Genomic DNA, 19,652 nt, shown 5'->3' with positions numbered 1-19,652 from the left:
GTATATGCAAGAACAAAAGAAATCCGATGATATATTACTATGAGAATACATAAGAATCTGCAAGAACAAAAGAAATCTGATGATTTATTACTATGAGAATACATAAGAATCTGCAAGAACAAAAGAAATCCGATGATTTATTACTATGAGAATACATAAGAATCTGCAAGAACAAAAGAAATCCGATGATGTATTACTATGAGAATACATAAGAATCTGCAAGAACAAAAGAAATCCGATGATGTATTACTATGAAAATACGTAAGCATACATCAGAAACTAAGAAATTTAAAGTTTGTAAAAGATAGTACCACTTTGAGATTTGTAAAATAAGTCAAATAAAAAAATATTGAAATTTAAAAAATCAAAAAGAAATGTCCAACGTTCAACTCTGCACGTTGGGAATCTTTGCCACACCTCTTTGAGGGGTCTGTAAATGGCATATTGAAAGGCAAAATGTCTGTCCCTATCCAAAAGAGGGACGAAAGATACCAAAGGGACAGTCAAACTCATAAATCTAAAACAAACTGACAACGCCATGGCTAAAAATAAAAAAGACAAACAGAAAAACAATAGTACACACGACACAACATAGAAAACTAAAGAATAAACAACACGAACCCCATACACCCTCATTTTGCAGTGGCAGTCAACAATTGACGACCCTGGAGGCCCCACTTACAGGATATACTTATTGTATCTATTATAAAGTTGTTCTCTTCCTGAACATGATTAAGATATTTGCCACTGGAGGTTCAAAGTAACCAACAATCAATCAATCCAAAATTCAAAACAAACGTGTTAACTGTAGATAGTGTGGTATGTGTGTAAGAAACTTGACAAATCAAGATTACTTTATATATTAACATAAGTTTTAAAGAAATCGGTTTGTAAACACTTTTTTACAAAATAATATCATGTATGCGATATTTATAAATTGCAAGACATTACATGTGCACATGTACATGTATCTGATTGACAGTTAAGAGAAACGGGATATTAAAGTGTATTCTTGTGACGACAATAAATGTTACGCATCCACAACATCTTTCTATTTTACTTAAATCCTTTCTTTTAAAATTTCTAAAAAAAAAATAATTTTAAAGCTTCTTTTCTTTTAAAAAAAACCCAACAGCAACTATTATATTCTAAGATGTAATGGGATTTTCAGAGGATGAAAGAAAAAGAAATAAGGAGATAACCCCAAAAAAATCTCGTAAACTTTAAACTCTGTTATTTGCATCATTATTATAAATGCAATATAACATGTATAAGGCACAAAGTAAATGTTATAACATAGGTTAATTTAATAAAATCAAATTAAATGTTAATCATTTGACAATGTAAATTTAAGTATGAAAGCTATGAATACGCATTTCAGAGGCTGAAATTGAAATAGAATATATGATATGGATACAGGCAACACATAATAGTTGATATGTTTTAAGTTAGGCGCTTCGGGATATAGAAAGTTACTGCAATGAATTAGATTGAAGCTTAATAGGACACACATAAACCTTTTACAAGTCAGCAATCTCTGTCTACACAATATATCATGGCTTATGTATGTCCTTAATGTAAGTTCATTCGTATTACCTAGTTCAAGGCAAAAACCTACAGTACATACATAAATGGCCGTACGGTGACCTATAATTGTTAATTTTTGTGTCATTTAAATTGGTCACTTGTGAAGAGTTGTCTCATTTGCAATCATACCACATCTTCTTTTTAATAATTACATACAAACTATATTTGACCTGGTTATTTTACAACAATGTCCAGCATCCGTCTTAGTTAAATGACATGGGGCATGAAACAGTACATTCATTCATTGTCTGTCGTATATGAATAGGTCAAAACATACATTTTATTCAGTGCAAGTACACTGCATTTCACCTGTAACATGTAACGATCATAGTTTAGTATATATATGATAGTTTTAACTGAGCATTTATGATTCCCGGGGGAGAAGACCCACCATACAGAGTGAGCTCCATAAATTTGTAAGATTTGTCAACGTTTAGAAAAGGGCAAATATTAGTTTTATATATAATTTACTAGATGAACGATATATTTCCGGACAAGCAGAACTACAGGTATGAGAGATAATCACGTTCATGGCGGAATTAAAAAATGTGATCTTACTTTGAGGTCATCAGTTTTAAAGGAATCGGATGTAGATTAATCAATAATGCTACATATTTGGAACTATACACATGTATGATATAACAGGGTTATTGCACTACTAACCCGTGTAATAATATGAAACACTGCTCTGGAACACTAGTCCTAAAATAAGTGCAATAACTCGTATTCATTTATGTAAAAAGAGTCAGTTTTCGAATTACAAATTCAGACAAAACTGATTTTAAACGGCTTTGTCAAATCTTTTGTCAGAACTTGGCTAATATTTAAAGTTTATTCATGGAAAAAGAATAGGAAAACTATTAAAAATTTTCGCTTGTCAGGTCTCAAAAGCTGGCGAAGATAACTTTCATAGATGTTTTTTTTGTCTTAAAGTCACTAATCGGAAAAGGGATACAACGTAGTTCAATTATCTTTTCAAAATAAATTATTTACTAATTTCTTACTTTCGTCAAATATTTTCTTTATTAATTTTTCAATAAATTAATCTTTTTAATTAATAATCATTTATTTCATTTTTTTAATTAATAGAATATAATTGATAATAGATTTTTTCAATAGATAATAGTAAAAAACAGGGGCCGATTTCACGAAGCTATCCTAAGACATGTCATAAGACATATCTTAGGACATGTCTTATGATCCTCTTATGACTATCCTAGGACATATCTCAGACCTCGTCTCGAAGCTGTCTTAGGATCATCTTAGCTAAGACATCCTAAACCTGTCGCAAGTTCTTTAAATTTTCAAATATAAATATGATATACGGATAAAAATCATGTAAATGTAGTATGTCTTACCATAAATTATTCTAAACGTATTGATTAATTTAATGACATAATTTGCAAAATCAATATAAAAAAATAAAAGTAATTTATATTATAAATTATCTTTAAACAATACATCAATATAAATATGAAATTTTCAATGCAAAATTAAGAAAAAAGAATATAAAATTATGACATTGTTTTGGTACAAGTGAGTTGAATTCAATTTCGACTTTATTGGTTATAAAAGGTTAAGAGATAAAATCGTGCAATTTTTATATCAAAATTCAAATTCAAATATTTATTGCCATGTAAACTTTAAACATTAAGTTTGTGACATACAAAATAATAAACAATATAACTATATTTCGCATATATATATATACACAATCATTCATTTACAGTAAATATTCCAGTGTCCCCTGTCCTCAGTTCTAATGACCTTTTGATGTAGGACCCCAATTTATTTACTTGTGATGGTGTTGATGGATTGAGTATAAAAATCAACTTTTCTTCATCAGATAAATCTTTAACAGAAAAATTAAAATCCAAATTGTTAAAAAAGTTATTTCTTAGTTCCATATTTAATTTACAATCTAATATAAAATGTTTTTCGTTTTCTAATGTTTTACATTTAAGGCATAATCTATATCAATACATCGAATTTTCATTGTTGACAAATCCTGATAATCCGTCAATGTATATATGTTTTTGGCAGGAACAGGAGAATAGATAATTAGATAATAATAAGATATTTTTTTTTCAAAATTAATATAAAAAATGAGTGTAATTTATATAAATAAACGTATAACTATCCTAAGACCATCATAAGACACCTCTCGCGTTGTCCTAACTTTCTGACCAACTTTAAGAGATGTCCTAATTTAGGACCGCTTCGTGAAACCCACTTAGGACTAAGATATGTCGTAAGACAATCCTAAGACATGACTTAGTTCTAAGAATAGAAAATACCTGGCAAAATTTGTAAAGAATGGAAAAACGGGCATAAAAATTAAAGCCGATCATTAAAAAAATACGCGAACAGCATTTATATAAGGACCTTCTATCTCAAATATTATAATATGATCGAATTTCCTTTATCGTGAAGAAAGAGGGGGATTTGCAGTTCATATGCATCAGAATACTTTATTCGAACTCTGTCTAGAACATGCAAAAGTTTTTTGTGTGCCGAATTCTATTTGTTCTATTTTTATCATACAAGTGCAGTTTCAGTTTCAACTTCGATTCTAAATTTAGATAAAATTTTCCCTTTTCTCGAGTTACTTCCCTTACTCAAGGCCGATGTAAAATATTTCCGCTTCGGACATGCCGGATAGTGAAGAGCCACAGTGCTATGTCATACAGAAATGTGTTTCGTCTACAAAAAGGAGGAGGTATAATACATGTAGGAGCCGTATTTATCCCAAGATATTTCAAATAGTAAACTGTTTTGGCAAACTTTTCAAAATTATGTAAATTTCATTGATAAATTTACAGTTTAAAAATAATCAGAGCACTCAACATAGTATTAGTCTGAGAGCAGAGAGGTCACTTTCTTTTAAATTTTGATATAAGTGCATTATAACTGTGTCGTCATAAATATGGTGAAATGTATGCAGCTGACGTAAAATTGTCATTTCATAGTAAGTGCTTCATTTAAGTTTATACGTGTAACAGAAAAGATTTGTCCAAAAAATTATGAAGTCTGGCAAAGCTATTTTAACTTTTTTAGAAAAATAAATGAAATAGCTTTTGCAGACGTCATAATTATTTGGACTACCCGCCCTCAAAAACTCAATACCAAAATATTTGATTTGTGTAAATCTAATAGTAATACTCATATCGGATAGTCCAAATAATTATAAACGTCTTGCAAGCCTTTTATATATATATATATATATATATATATATATATATATATATATATATATATATTTTTTTTTTTTGCTTTGAGGCCTTCCTCCGACGTAAAGGACGATGTTAAAGCAAACAAAAAAAATATCGAAATATTACTGTGGGTCTGGGTGGGGTTTTATTATTTCTGAATCTTTTTTTGCCATTTTTTTTATTCTTTCTATTTTTTGTTCTCATATGGGGTTTGTGGGGGGGGGGGCAGGACGTCGATTTTAAGCTAAGGATTTCGGGGTTGACCCTTTCGGGTTCCGGAAATTCTTTTTTGAATTGGGAACCTCGTGATTTCTTGCTTTTAAGTTCGGGATTTCGGGATGATGACCCCTCCGCCCCCCCCCTCATATTGTACAACCTATATTCATTAGATTAGATTAATATTTTAGCACACGGTCGTGGCATTTTTCTCTCTTCGTTATTTTCTTTATAATACTCTTTTTATCTCTGTTCTTTATTTTTTTACCCTTTCTGCAGATTTCACCAACTTTAAGAGGTAAATGGACAAAATAAAAATTTAAATATGAATACTGATGATCAACAGACTAATGCAAATACAAATTTCAGTAAGAATGAATCATAAATGTCTTACATTGTCTACATATGAGAGGGGGGATAGGACCTTTATCGGGACTCCGGGATCGGGTGTTTTTAAGCTCGGGATTTCGGGATTGACCCTTTCGGGATCCGGGAATCCTTTTTTTCGGATTTCGGGACGTCGGGATTTACTTTATTTAAATTCGGGACCTCGGGATTTCGTTTTTTTAAGTCCGGGATTTCGGTATCAGGACCCCTCCTATCCCCCCTCATATGACGTTGCGTCTTAATGTTGTTATAATACATTAATTTTGTTATGGGAATTCAAGGGGCCTAAAGTGACCGAACCATACCTTCTCGTAACTATATATATTTCAGTCATATCAGAGCACATTTTAAATGCACAATTTATTCATGATGGGTTATTATCAAATTTGCAGTTGCAGTGAAAAGTTTGTATATACAGGCATTCCCTTGTGTAAAAAATAGTAGATTTAGTCTGGTTTAATAGCTAGCTAAATTCCCACTTGACATTGACCCAATCTTCACGAAAAACTTCAGAATCCATGTTCTAGAAAGACACAGAAATTCATTACCATGAAAAATGTACTACGGTCAACGCTTCTACACCCCCAAAAAATGCACACAAAGTAAAACCTCTTATTTCTTAGATAAGAAAAAACCGCCGCAAAATGTTAACAATCATCCACAATTTTAAATCACTACACAAAAAACTTAAGATGGAGCACGAGTACGAACCATATTCTACCATTTATCTCAGAATAAGCATAAAAGCTACATTCTACCGTATTCAAAGGTATGTTGTGTGTCGATAATGAAACAAGACTTCTCTTCTCTACTTTTTCTTCCTTTAATATAATTGCTATCATTATTCGTATTGAACTAAAATGGAACAAATTTGTATTTAATAGAAAATCATGAGAACGACAATCTGATATTTTTGCCGCAGTAATCATTTCCATCTATTGTAAATATGCATGAATTAAATAAGAAACCTCAGCCACTTTGATGCAGCATTTTGGTATTGCTTGTTCTGGTCTACACTGAACATTCAATGTTATACTGTGACCTCATACTGAAGTCTACATAACTTGCTTCACCTTAAATTGTTTTGAATGAATGTATCATTGGCGGATCCAGGGGGGTTCCGGGGGTTGGAACCCCCCTTTTTTTTGCCAATCAAGGCATTTGAATAGGGACAAATAGTTGGACCCCCTTTTTATCCTGTGTTGGGACAGCCCCCCCCCCTTTTTTTTTAAATGGCTGGATCCGCCCCTGCCACTATGGAAAATATTCTTTATTTTGTTATCCATGTTATCCATGGTACTTAAAAACAATGTTTTTTTCATTATAAACCATGCAGAGTGAAAAAGATCAACAGTCTGAATCCAAGCAATTTTTTTATCTTGAAATACGAATAAATAGAGTCGATCAATTGTCGATATGCGTGCTTGTTATTTTCGAGGTAACATTTATCTTCACTTTTGTACGTGTACACAATGGCTGTATTCCTGCAATTTGTGTTGCAGATTTTTCTCTTTTTATATCCTGTTTTGATTGAAATAATTGATTTTTATGTCTAGCTTGGCCAGGATATTCTATTCTATTTTTTTCTCAATAAATTCTTCACACAGTTCTACAAATAAATATTTGAGATGCTTTCCTGTTCCAATATAAAGTTTATGAAAGAAGGAGTTAAGTTTTTAATTTTACACCGTTAGAAATTGACAACAATTTTATTGACCATACACCGGTTAAGTAATTGAGGCTTAGGCAGGGTTATCTAATAGAACTGTATCAAGCGTATTAACTAAATCGTGTATTTAACCGTGTTAAAATTCTTAATCAATCAATCAGATGTGTACACGGATAACCAGATTGGTATTTGTGAAATCTTCACGATCAATAATCAATGGGTTGATCAGAAAAGGTAAGCAAAAATCTATTTTTACAAAAAAGTTAACATCGCCATGATAATTATACACATAATTTACACACCTTTTAAATGTTCGCTGTGTTTACTACACACATTGTATTGTTGTGGTCGTTTGTCATATCGCACAACAGGATTTAATTCACATTTTGATGTACAACGGGATAAGTGATTGATTCGGTTAATAACACTCCTTGCTTACTCCCCTTGTTTACGAGGGTCTAAAGGGAAATTTATTATAATCGAAACGCGAATCTAAAAATAATAATATATGTAAACATTTTGAGAATAAAAATATGTTGTAAATCATGTAAATGATTAGTATTTTTTTTAAAGTGAATGTTGGTTTTTTTTCTCAGTTTCTTGTTACATTTTTTAAATAAACATGATAAAGGAATTTGTCAGTTTAAAACTTTAAGTTTTTTAGTTAATTATATTTATTTCTAGAGATTTGTTGCATCTATAATAGTCATGAAAGTGAATACAATAAAATATTGATTTTACATGAATTTGAATTATATCGATCATGCATATGTATTACTAAAAATTAAATAAGAGTGTACGAGTCCTGTATAAATTTCAAAATTACGATTTTGAAACTGAGAAAAAATGCATACATGCATGCTCCCTGTCTACTGCTTCAACTGTTTGTCACTGGACGTTCAGAAAACAGCATCACCAATTTTTCATTCAAGATCATTGACGATCGAGATAAAATTAGAACCAGTAATTAAAGGCTACTTTGGTAATTGTTATTTTTTATGACATGGTGAGTAGTTGTTAATAAGAATGAGAAGCATCTCGTAAATAATCGACGATTCTACATGTTCAACTTAAATGAAAAATGGTCGATTGATGTTGTTTTCTGAACGTCCAGTGACAAGTAGTTGATGCATATTCCGGATGATAACCAATAGCTACGACAAGTAAAGATGTTAAATGAAGATTGTGCGGAAATTTTGACTGCAACTGGCAGTTTAAAATAGGTGAATATTTTATAATATAAATGACCATTGGTATTCGTCATTTTCGTTGGATGTCTATTGTTTGTCAGCAAGTATTTTCAACTAGACGTATTCTGTTGTTTTGCTAAATTATGCGGCCATCATTTTTTGGGGGCGAATGTTGTATATATATTTGAAATTGAAAATGTTGTCAGAACAATGATTTGAAGATAATAAAGAACTGTATACTATACTAGTGGTCAGAAAGATAAGGACTTACAAGTTTTGTTTTGTTTACCCACAGGAGTTTGAAATCCTATCAATAACGGGGTTAAAATATACCAAAGTCGACTATCATAGTAGAGAGAGAAGCTCTACTATGATAGTCGACTTTGGTATATTTTAACCCCGTTTTTGATAGGATTTCAAACTCCTGTGGTTTACCTTTATCACAATAACACTTTTTGTAAACTTTCAGCATGTTCAGTTTTGACAAAGTAATAAATTATTCATAAATTGTAATTAAATTACAACAAAACAAATGACGTACATATGTCTTTTTTGTACACTTAACATGCTTAATTCTTAATCTTTTTTTTTGTAGCTCATAACTGGGGATACCAACAGGGGCTAGGTATGTATAAATATGATCATCATCTTGATCATGTTCATAGGGGAATGGATCGGTTTGCATATAGTGGTTCACATTGAACATTCTGTTTAATGCTTTTTGTGCAATCTATTAAAATTTTCTATTAAAGAGCTTGATAAAATGACTTTTATTTCGACGGTATCAATTGTAAGAGAAACTAACAACATACACGATAACTTAGAGAATGGGCGAGAGGAGGCATTGTTTCCATAATATAGATTCAGTTAGCTTAGTAAAATGACGCAATTGTATAATTATTCAATTGTTAATGTAAGCGAGACTGGATAGTTTTTGTACGATTGGCGCAATCATGTTTTTGCATTTTAAGTGCGAACGGATACATCGCATAATGACATGGAATACACCGAGTTTAAGAATACAATTGAGGAGCATTGTCCGAAAACTATTACCAGCGCATGTATGATCGTAACCGCTTGTTCCAATGTACATGTAAACATTATAAAAAAAAATATGCAATTCTGCTGTCCGTCCATTTGCTGTATGCTTATCCAATACCATCTCGATTATTGGTTGTCGTTGGCCTTGACCAAAATGTTAAGCCAATATTGACCAATTGGTCACCACATGGAATTTGCCATAATGATTTTCCAATACCATAAAGTAGGCTATCAGATGACCAAATGTAAAATAATTCCGAAGAGAAAACAAGAGGTTTGGTTTCTTATGAAACAATAAACGAAAAACAAATATAGCAGACAGGAACAAAATACAACTACTAATGCCGAAGGTAAATTTCCAGCTAGGGCATACCATAATTTCAAGTCTTTTTTGTCTGTTTTAAACATTAGTCGCAACAATTTGTACTAAGTAGGTTGGCATGTCTTCATGTGGACAATAATCGAACTCGTATTGTTAGTCTATTGCAAAGCACAGTATACTTTGTTCTAATAGTGTACTGTTCCACAACTGTCTCGTGTAAGGGGAGGGTTGAGCGCTCAAAAACATGCTCCATACTCAGAAGTTTTGTCTTTGTTTAAAGGCCATACGTTTGCCGTTCTAATTGCTAACATCCACTTTGTTTTAAAATCTGGTGGATAGTTGGAATGGTATGAGTTGCAACAGCAGGTTTTATTCACAAAAACCAATCATCTCTGTTTTCTTCAACCTGTCGTGCATTTATAAATCCTTTTTCAGCTAATTTTATAGTTCTTATCTTGTACTGTTACACCACTGTTCCAGGTTAGAGAAAGGTTTGGTGCTAGCAAAAATATTAACTCTGCCACATTCTGTATATGTCTGTTCCAAGTTAGATAGGAGCCTTTAATTCAGTGGTGGTCATTTGTTTCTTTTTATCATATTTGTTTTTCGTTTACTGTTTTGTATATGCTGATTTTCTCATTTGAACTATATACATTTGTCCTTTTCGGGCTTCAAGATACGTTATTTGGTATCGGATGGAGAGTTGTTTCATTGGCAACCATACCTCATTTACTTATTTTTATAAATAAGAACACTTTATTGAATTTAATTCAAGGGCCCGTTTCCGAGAAGTTTTTACATTCAATAATTACCATGGATCGAATTAATGGACATTGACAATGTAATTTCTAGAATAAATGTATGTTATATTTGTCGCTGGACATTTTTTGGATTTCAATCTTCCCAATTCTCAGCAGTTATTATGCTTTTGTATCATATCAGACTTGCGTTCGGTCATTCTCATACACAACTAGCAGTCGGTGAAGAGGACTGACCCAAATGCAATATAAAAACTTTGTATCGTTTTGATTTTAAAATCTATATTTTCTTTATCGTTTAACCTAAGAAATGTATATGATTTTCTTGTTTTTATCCGTTTTATTCACCATTGTTCATTGTAAAATATGCTCTAGATACTTGAATGATAATTACTTAAAATTGCATGTTTACCATGATCTGATTCATCTGATATTAACAATGTATGTCACCAGATCACAGATAAACAAAAATAAAATAATTGTTGTTTAATCCTTAAAACTTACTTGTACCCCACATTAAAAAGGGAAGGCAAACCGATTGAATGACCGATGCCTTACTTGAGGCTCAAATGATTGCGATACTCGGAACTTGACGCATAATGTATTATAAAAACGAGAGTTTAAAAAAAATCTAATCTTTTAACTAAGAAATATTTTTATTGCGTTCATTTAACCAGAGACATATATCTATAATACTAAAATTACGAGGTCCAATTAGTCAGCCGTCATCACGTAAAAACGACAAATCAAAGAATTCGACTTTATATATAACTAATATAGTACAAAGGTGTAGATTAAAAATTACACCACTCCCGGCCCTTTTGTTTTCCACGTAATTAATATTGCCAATAATTAAGAAGTTCCGGGTCGATTCCGATACCGAAACCAATAGTATAGTCACCTGTTACCTATTACCTTATCTGTACTTTCCGCATCTGACAGGCGCACCATCAAACGGTGTGTTCAGGATTTATATGCTATATACACGGGTCATAATCACAGTTTTGACACTACTAAATTGTCAAATTGTTACCTATTGTACTATTTTAATCAGTACAATACGAATACTAAAAATCTGGACTAAAAATAAGGCGTATTGGTACAGTTTTAAATTTGTTAGCGGGCATGAAGTAAAACAGCGAATCAAAGAATTCAACTTTATTTATAACTAATATAGGACAATGCTGTTAATTAAAAAATACTCCATTCCAGGACCTTTTGTTTTTTCCAAATAATTAATATTACTGATCAATAATTGATAAGTTTCAGTTCGACGCGTGTTCAAACAGAAAGATTTGAAAGCAGATAAAACTGTGTATCTTATTATCGGCATGACTTTATCAGATCACAATACTAACACTAAAATAAGGCTTGCGCATAGTTAAATACTTTAATTCAGTCACGGACCCGCGATATCACGGGTGTGTTCTAGTGTCTCTGATTATACAAGGGAGTGCCTAATTTTGAAAACGAACACAGAAGCAATATTTTTGTTTTTAAAGTTTTCACTGTTATACTGTTCTTTTATTTAGTACCAGAAGAATGGCACACAGTGTTTCCTCTTTGCAACGCCAAATTCCAGTCTCCGATTGATATCAAGACGAGCGATGTCGCCTACGATTCGTCCTTGGAAAAGATTAACCTTGAGGAGTTGGAGAAGACTAGGGATGTCGTTATGGTTTTGTGTACAAACCATGGACGTTCTAGTAAGTTTTGTTTTTTTAAGTATCTGCTTTACTTGCAATTTTTTATTTTCTTGATCTCCGCTAAACATGTTGTATTTAGGAATGTTAGAGAGCGGCTATCAGTCATAATTATATGACTTATATTTTCGTAATATGGTGAAATGTCTAGTGACCTTTGTAAGGAACGGATCCAGGACTTTTGAAAGGAAGAGCGTTATTTTCTAAAGAGAATTACTGACCGATTGTATGATCCAAACTTTAAAATCATATAAATCGTGATAAAAAAGATATAAAAATTATATACTGCATGAGTGCCACTGAAAACGCAACACTTTTGTTTTTAAAAAAAATCTTATGATTTTTATTTATTTATATTAGAACTTTGTATTTTTGGTTGAAAATTACTTTTAAGACAATTGTCGAGAACTTTACAGTTAAGTGATTTTTGGAACGAATGCGAAGTAAGGGTTATTTTGAACTGACATAAACCGAGTTCACTGATTTAAAGTTTCAACATACGCACCATTTTCACGATTTTGTCATTTAATTTAAGCTTCCAAGGCTAATGTCATGAGTTTTCCCGCCCTTATTGTTAAGAAACTGCAATAATTATCTGAGTAAACGGCAAGACTTTCTGACAACCAGCCACATGATGTTTTGGGTATGATCCAATGAAGCCTTTCACAGCATACAATTACGAGGAGACTGAAGTTGTAGCCTCTACAATAACCCAATCATCCACAAATCCAACCAAAATGAATCATTTAATGATAAGCCACATCCTGGGGTACAAAAAACAAGAAACGCTCGGCAAGACCGATACATTTGGTCTTTAACATATCCGATATCTACTCTGATGGCTGTCCAAATGTCACGAGAGTTCAATGTTGGTCACGATAGAACCTTTCGAGCAATTTCAGTAAAGCATCGTTTGCGCAGAAATTGTTAAAGATCACATCAGTCTTTTCTTAGTGACATCTAAAAGGCTGTCTGGCGTAAACATCGAACTATGTAGACCAAAAATCATTCATTATGTACCAAAAACCGTCAGTGGTGGTTACATAGACATTTGACCCACCTTGGCCAAAAGTCATGCTTTTCGCCGGATTTTGGTCCGATCGAGCAAACTTTGCATCCGATTTTACATGGTTTAGACGAAACAAACAACCACCACCAATATCATAAAGTCAGCTTGAGTTTGATTTTCGGGACAAGCGGAAAAGCATTCCTCGAAATCACATTAAACGTCCAGGATGATCAATTCCACGGTGCTGTCGAGATTGCACTGCACCACGGGGTTGTAACATTTTTTGTGAGGACTGTGAGTTGATGGTTCGAATTTGGATGTTTCGTTTACCTATTGCGCCCAACATGCCCGAAAGATGACAATGACACATTTTTGTTTGATATCGATCAATTGTTAAAATTGTTAATTTTCAAGAACAATTTATTTTGAAAGATTATCATTTCTAATATATTTTTTTTATTTTGGAAAAACCAAGGTTGTGTTTTCATTGGCACTCAGTATATATATATATTGGCAAACAAAGGATGCTGTTGTCCTTTAAGCTCCCTGGATCCGCTGCTGTGTTTACTGGTACCTTATGAATTGGCATGTTAATTTGAGAGCGTTAAACAATTTTAAACAAATGTCAACAGTTTCTTCCGATTACAGAATAGAGATTTAGTCGAATCTAGCAATTTACACTGGGACTGTTTTAGTTTGTGGTTCTTTATTTGTCAACAATAAACGTAAATAAACTGCAGTTTGCCGTCATTTTGACAGCCTTTTTTGGTCATATCGTTTAATATGTTTGTTTTTGATTAACCTTAGTTTTTGCACTTTGTTTATATATATATGTATATACATTTTCAGTACAAGTTAACCTTCAAGGACATGATATTAAGGTGACGGGAGGAAGTTTACCAGGGACGTATAAAGTAGAACAATTCCACTTCCACTGGGGACCAAATAATAATGTTGGTTCAGAACATACATATGACGGAAAACAGGTGACCGCTGAGGTATGTTGTGTAGAATAGAAAATGGGGTTAGACATGTCAGAATAAGGGATGATTTGGTATGTTGCGAAGCAAAAAAATATATTAAAAAAGCCTATAGGAATATGAGGTCTAACTACAGAGTTATCTTTAATTACCGAAAAAGGTATTTTACATAACTAAAAGTATGATTAAAATTACTTAAGGGGAAATATGCAATAAGTTACATAAGCAGTTGCCAAGAACACGCTTCGCAAAAATCCTCTGTTTGATATTGCCTGCCCATGCATTCCTTGTAGAGGTGGGAAGGTAGGTAGCTATTTTATTTTATTCGACCAACAACATTTGTTACTTGTTTTAGACAAGAAAACAATATTAGAGCAGGTGAAAAAAGCTTTCAATTGAAAAATATGTACATATTTGTATCATAAAATTAGTCTGGTAGGCAACATCAAACAATCTTAATTTTATTTTTGACCTGACTACAAATATATAATATTATTTTGTTTTGCATTACACCCTGGAAGTTTGAAATTACTGATTCAGAGTTGGAACTTATTGTCTATACCAGCATTATTGTGCTTCCATTTAGTTGGTTTATATTACATGTTCATATTGTTGACGTTTTTTTAACGTTTCTTTGGTATTGCTACCTACATTAAATCTGTATGAATTGTATGAAGATGCTCAAAACTGATATTATAACATATATTTTTTTCAGCTTCATATTGTAATGCATCTAGATAAATACTCTAACGCTGGAGAGGCTCTAAAAAACGAAAATGGACTTGCTGTTCTAGGTTATCTTATAGATGTAAGTGTTTTATTTAAAACTGACTGTGTTTATATTGGGGTTTTTTTTTCGGAAGAGAATGATTTTGCAAACCCTTTCTAAATCTATGACATTGTCGTTGTTTTAAAATACCTTATCTAAAAAAATTGTTTTACTCTAAAAGAAATGATTCAAATATAAAGGTACATTTAATTGTATCATGCAGTTGTTTATTTTATATTTTCTTTAAGAATATGTGAAATTGTGTTACATGAAGTGCTGCACAGCTTATAGTGTCACTGATGACTTGTCTTGTATAATAAACACAACTACCTTTTCAACTCGTAGCCTTCAATCTTTAGTAAAATGTAAATCTCACAAATATAATTTATTTCCATTAAAGTATTCATGTACTATTTGCCGCTGGATGCTGATACCATCATTATTATAATGGTCATCATTATCAAATGCTTTTTTTTTTAACTGACTTGACTTTTTTTTTTACCAAATGGGCATCCTGGATAAAGGGGATGAAACATTTATATTGACAACTTTTAAATGTTGAATACATGTTGGGTAATAATTAATTGAGGAAGAAAAAGCAATGCAACACTGTCCCTAACACATGATGATGACAATACAGGGAAACAAATTGACTTATAAGACACAAGTCAATCTGTTATAGATGCTTAAGCTATATATCAGTCTTATTAGTTGCAATGCTGTTCTGGACATAGCAATTGTACAGTAGGAGTTAAAAAAAAGTATCCAAACTAACAGTTTGCATCTAGTTATTAGAACCAAATGTTCCAAACTTTAAAGTTTATTATTTGTGTTATAATGTTTTCAGGTTGGTTCTCATAATAAAAACTATGATGAAATTACTGACAAAGTGAAAAATGTTCAAAAACAAGGTATGTATATTTCCATTATTTTATTAATATAATTTCGGGTTCAATATAACGAATAAACTAAATAAAGATCATATTTTCCCATGCTGTACCATAAAACATTAAAACATTTCAATAATTTCCAAGAACTATTTCTCAGAGTCTGTTCAAGTTTACCTGTTTACATCTGTTATATTATCCTCGACTCTTAGTTAACCATAGTTTATCTAGCTTTTGGAGAAGATGATGTGATCCTGTCCAACTATTACAAACAATTTTTGCAATAACTCATCAATTTCATTTGAAACTATTTACCTATAAATGACATAAAATCTGTATTACCTTGTTGGTTCATATTGTTGTATTTGCTTACAGTTGTTTTTGCAATCTCTTATGATATTCATACAACGTAAATTATTTGCATGTTCTTGTATTAACAAACTGTGTGTTACTATAATGTGTATCTTCTTGGCAGATGACATACTACCTCTTCAAAGCTTCAAACTGAGTTCACTACTACCATCATCTAAGTGTTACTACAGATACTTGGGATCAATGACAACTCCACCATGTGCTCCTGTTATATGGACCATGTTTAAAGAAAACATTTACCTATCTGAGAACCAGGTAATGTACCAGTGAAATATAATCAATGTCAATGTTCAATGGACATATAATTTTACAAAGATAAATTTCATTTGTGTGTTCCCCGAGTGCGAAAAGTAAAATCACAAAAATACCGAAAGCAAAGGAAATTTCAAAATGGAAAGGCCCTTATCAAGAGGCAAAATCCAAAGCTCAAACAAAACTAATGAATTGATAACAACTGTCATATTCCTGACTTGGTACAGTCATTTTATGTAGAAAAGGGTAGCATCAACTTAGTTAACTGGATTTTCGAAGTAAATATCGGTTATTGATTTGAGGATATATACAGCTGGCGTGCAGGTGTGCTGGCGGATGCCAAACAGTGTCTCCAGGATAGAATGAAAACGCTGTGATCATAGTTTTTTTTAAATTTAGATATGTTGTTTCTTGTTTCTAAATTAAGGTAAAGTTCTTTTTTTTATATCTAGTAGTAACATAAAGAAAACACTTCTCTACTTCTGTGCTGTCATCTCCCCCTTCACACTTTGTTAAAACACAGCTCCTTGAGAGAATCTAGTTACATTTGAAAATTCTTCTACATGAAATAGAACAGTACATGAGCACCTGCTGTTTTAAATTTTCATCTGAGAGTTATTTAGGGTTTCAAAATACAAAAAACATAGCATTGGTCTTTACAATTTCTGCGTATATATGTTGGAAACAGTTGACTACATTAGATTGTAATTAAAAATACATCAGTATTTTGGGCTCTTCAATATAAGAATTATTGGTTGTAAAGTACAATAATCAACTTAGATATGATTTTGATAATCAACAAATAACATTTAGTTATATTTCTAAACAACAATTGATGATATTTGTTCAATATCATATGCAGACAAAGGGAGTGAAAAACAAATTTTTTTACAGACACATTTGATATAATTATACTGCTCTATAATGGTTTTATTATATTCACTGATTTTTATTTGAACACATCTTATTTAATTATGTAAATAAGCTCTATGTTTCACCTTTCTGCAACAACAACATTGTATATCATAACTATCTCCATCCATGCTTTTAATGTGGGTATTCATATATTATCCTTCATCAATTTTTATGCATTTAGAATAAAAACATCTAGGGAATGGTATGTTTCATTTTTCAGCTGCAGGAATTTAGAAACCTTGGCAATACAGATATGGATCTGATACACAACTGCAGAAGTCCGAGACCATTAGATGGCAGAATTGTTACTTCAAATTGTAACAACTCTTCTTAGCATGAACATTCAATGTTGTCAGAAGGCTCTATTAATATACTAGGCCCTCTTAATGATAATCTTATGTTACCCATATTTGTTACTGTTACACTGTTTGAAATACTGCCATTTGTGTGTAATGATATTGTGAATTCCACTTTTGATGATATTAATCATTAGCTTCGCATGTTGGGTAATGCTGATGCAATCAATTTTCTTACTTTTATTCTTTTACATGACTGGTAGAATAGTTTTTGTTAGAATTGTTAGGCAAGCCTTTTATTAAGCAAATTAAAAATCATTCAGTCTTTTAATCCATGCAAACATTAAAATATCTCAAAGAGGTGGTTGTTCTCTTATTTTCGTATCAAATAAAATACATTAAAATAAAACCCTTCTGATGTACAATGATTGTTTTAGATGCCAATTCATTCTCAGAATAAAAGGTTTTTGAAATGAAATTGTTGAATAAGGAGAATTACTCCTAAATATACAGATACATGTACCATGAAAAATATGATAATATTAAAATAACTATTTCTCACAATTATTCTGTTGTACATAGCGATTCAATATATTGATGTGTTAGAAAATAATCTATAAGTCAATGTCATTTATTAATGTTAACATGCAATCAATCTTCCCTGTCATTATAAAGTACGAAATATACAACTTCATCCATATATACTTTAAACTCGCATTTATTTTTGTCAGACGTTTTTGTTAACATGGTTAATTTGATCAAGTAAATCCGTTGAAATCTGTTCTTGTTGATTAATATTATATTGTATACCATCTTAATAACTCACATTTATAGTTTTTTGTTTAATTTACTTCTTATAATAATTTTTGCTTGTTGGTTTATTTTGAGAAAATTGGATGTTATATTTTATTAAATCATTTCCTATATGACAAATAAGTTTCTCTCAATTCGAAATGTGTTACTTGCATAAGAATAATTTTATGCAGGCTATGTATGCTTTTTTTTTAATGTAATGAACTGTAGAACATATGCAATTGTTTAAAATAAGTTCTCAATGCTGAATCTGTTGAACTAGATTTCATTACTGATTGTTTTAATTGTTGATATGGGTCATAACATTTTGATGTTAATTGAGTTGATATGACCTTGAGAAACAACTAAACACCATCATCAAACTGAAAAATAAAAACAAGACAGTTTTTATTGTGATCAGTCATCACTCTTGTTTTGATTGTGATTTTCTTTCTTTCACCAAACTCTCATAAATGTGATTGCGATTATCATTTTCTTCTTTCATGTAAGGTAGAATTTCTAAAAGACACCCTCCTGAATTGTTGAAATTAATCATTTGCCATTATATACTTGCATGAATAAGATACATTTAATAATGTGTAATTTACACATTCATTGTGTTGGTTGTCTTTCTAACTGCCAATTTTCTCCATCGTTTGAATACATGGGAAATAATAAGAACAGCAATAGCGTATAGAATGTAAAATAATAAGTAAACAGTTCAATAAATTTTAAGAAGTTAAGGACAATGTTGACTTAAAGTTTCAATACAATGGATAATATATAGAAATGTAAGTTGTGCCAAAGAAACAACAACCCGACGAAAGAGCAGAAAACCGGTGACAATGGGTCTTCAACACAGCAAGGCTATTTAGCAATCCGAGGTGAGCTCCATCTTTATCCTTTACACAATAGTATACTAGTTAAATGAAAATGGGCGTCACGCTAAATCCCCGACACCTATAGATGAATTGATATTAGGCGCAAACATGTATTGAGAAGTCTCAGCGCTCCCCTTCACATGTAGCCAATATAGAAAAGACAAACGCACATCAATACGCAGTGTTTAAAAGAAGTCAGAGTCCAATGTCGGAAGGGTAACAGAAAAAAACTAACAAAATGATAACGAAGCATAAATTAACAAAAGACTACTAGCAGTTACTGACATGCTAGCTCCAGACCTCATTTAAACTGCTATAAAGATTATGTCTTCATCCTAAGAAAATCAAGCATAATCCCTCGCGTAAGGGGTTTAGTATCATAGCGTCATAAAAATATATGACAAGAACAAAACC

General features: G+C 31.7%; 1 protein-coding gene across 3 annotated transcripts; it reads left to right on the top strand.

The window, feature by feature from the left end:
- Positions 1 to 4,197: 4,197 nt before the first annotated feature.
- On the top strand, positions 4,198 to 17,739 carry LOC139527515 (carbonic anhydrase 1-like). 3 transcript variants are annotated; one of them, XM_071323017.1, is made up of 8 exons: positions 4,198 to 4,306; positions 8,857 to 8,886; positions 11,915 to 12,088; positions 13,944 to 14,092; positions 14,790 to 14,882; positions 15,691 to 15,754; positions 16,206 to 16,357; positions 17,490 to 17,739. In XM_071323017.1, exons 1-8 carry the CDS (start codon positions 4,267 to 4,269, stop codon positions 17,601 to 17,603), a joined length of 816 nt encoding a protein of 271 aa, XP_071179118.1. In that variant the 5' UTR covers positions 4,198 to 4,266; the 3' UTR covers positions 17,604 to 17,739. The 3 variants fall into 3 exon arrangements, with proteins under 3 accessions (XP_071179118.1, XP_071179119.1, XP_071179117.1); XM_071323018.1 differs by lacking the exon at positions 4,198 to 4,306 and adding an exon at positions 4,494 to 4,555; XM_071323016.1 differs by lacking the exon at positions 4,198 to 4,306 and adding an exon at positions 7,117 to 7,305.
- The last annotated feature ends 1,913 nt before the right edge of the window (positions 17,740 to 19,652 follow it).

Source organism: Mytilus edulis, chromosome 6, assembly GCF_963676685.1.
Source record: "Mytilus edulis chromosome 6, xbMytEdul2.2, whole genome shotgun sequence".
Taxonomy (NCBI): Eukaryota; Metazoa; Mollusca; class Bivalvia; order Mytilida; family Mytilidae; genus Mytilus; species Mytilus edulis.
Note: the sequence above shows the minus strand (reverse complement) of the source record. Positions and strands in the feature narration are given on the sequence as shown.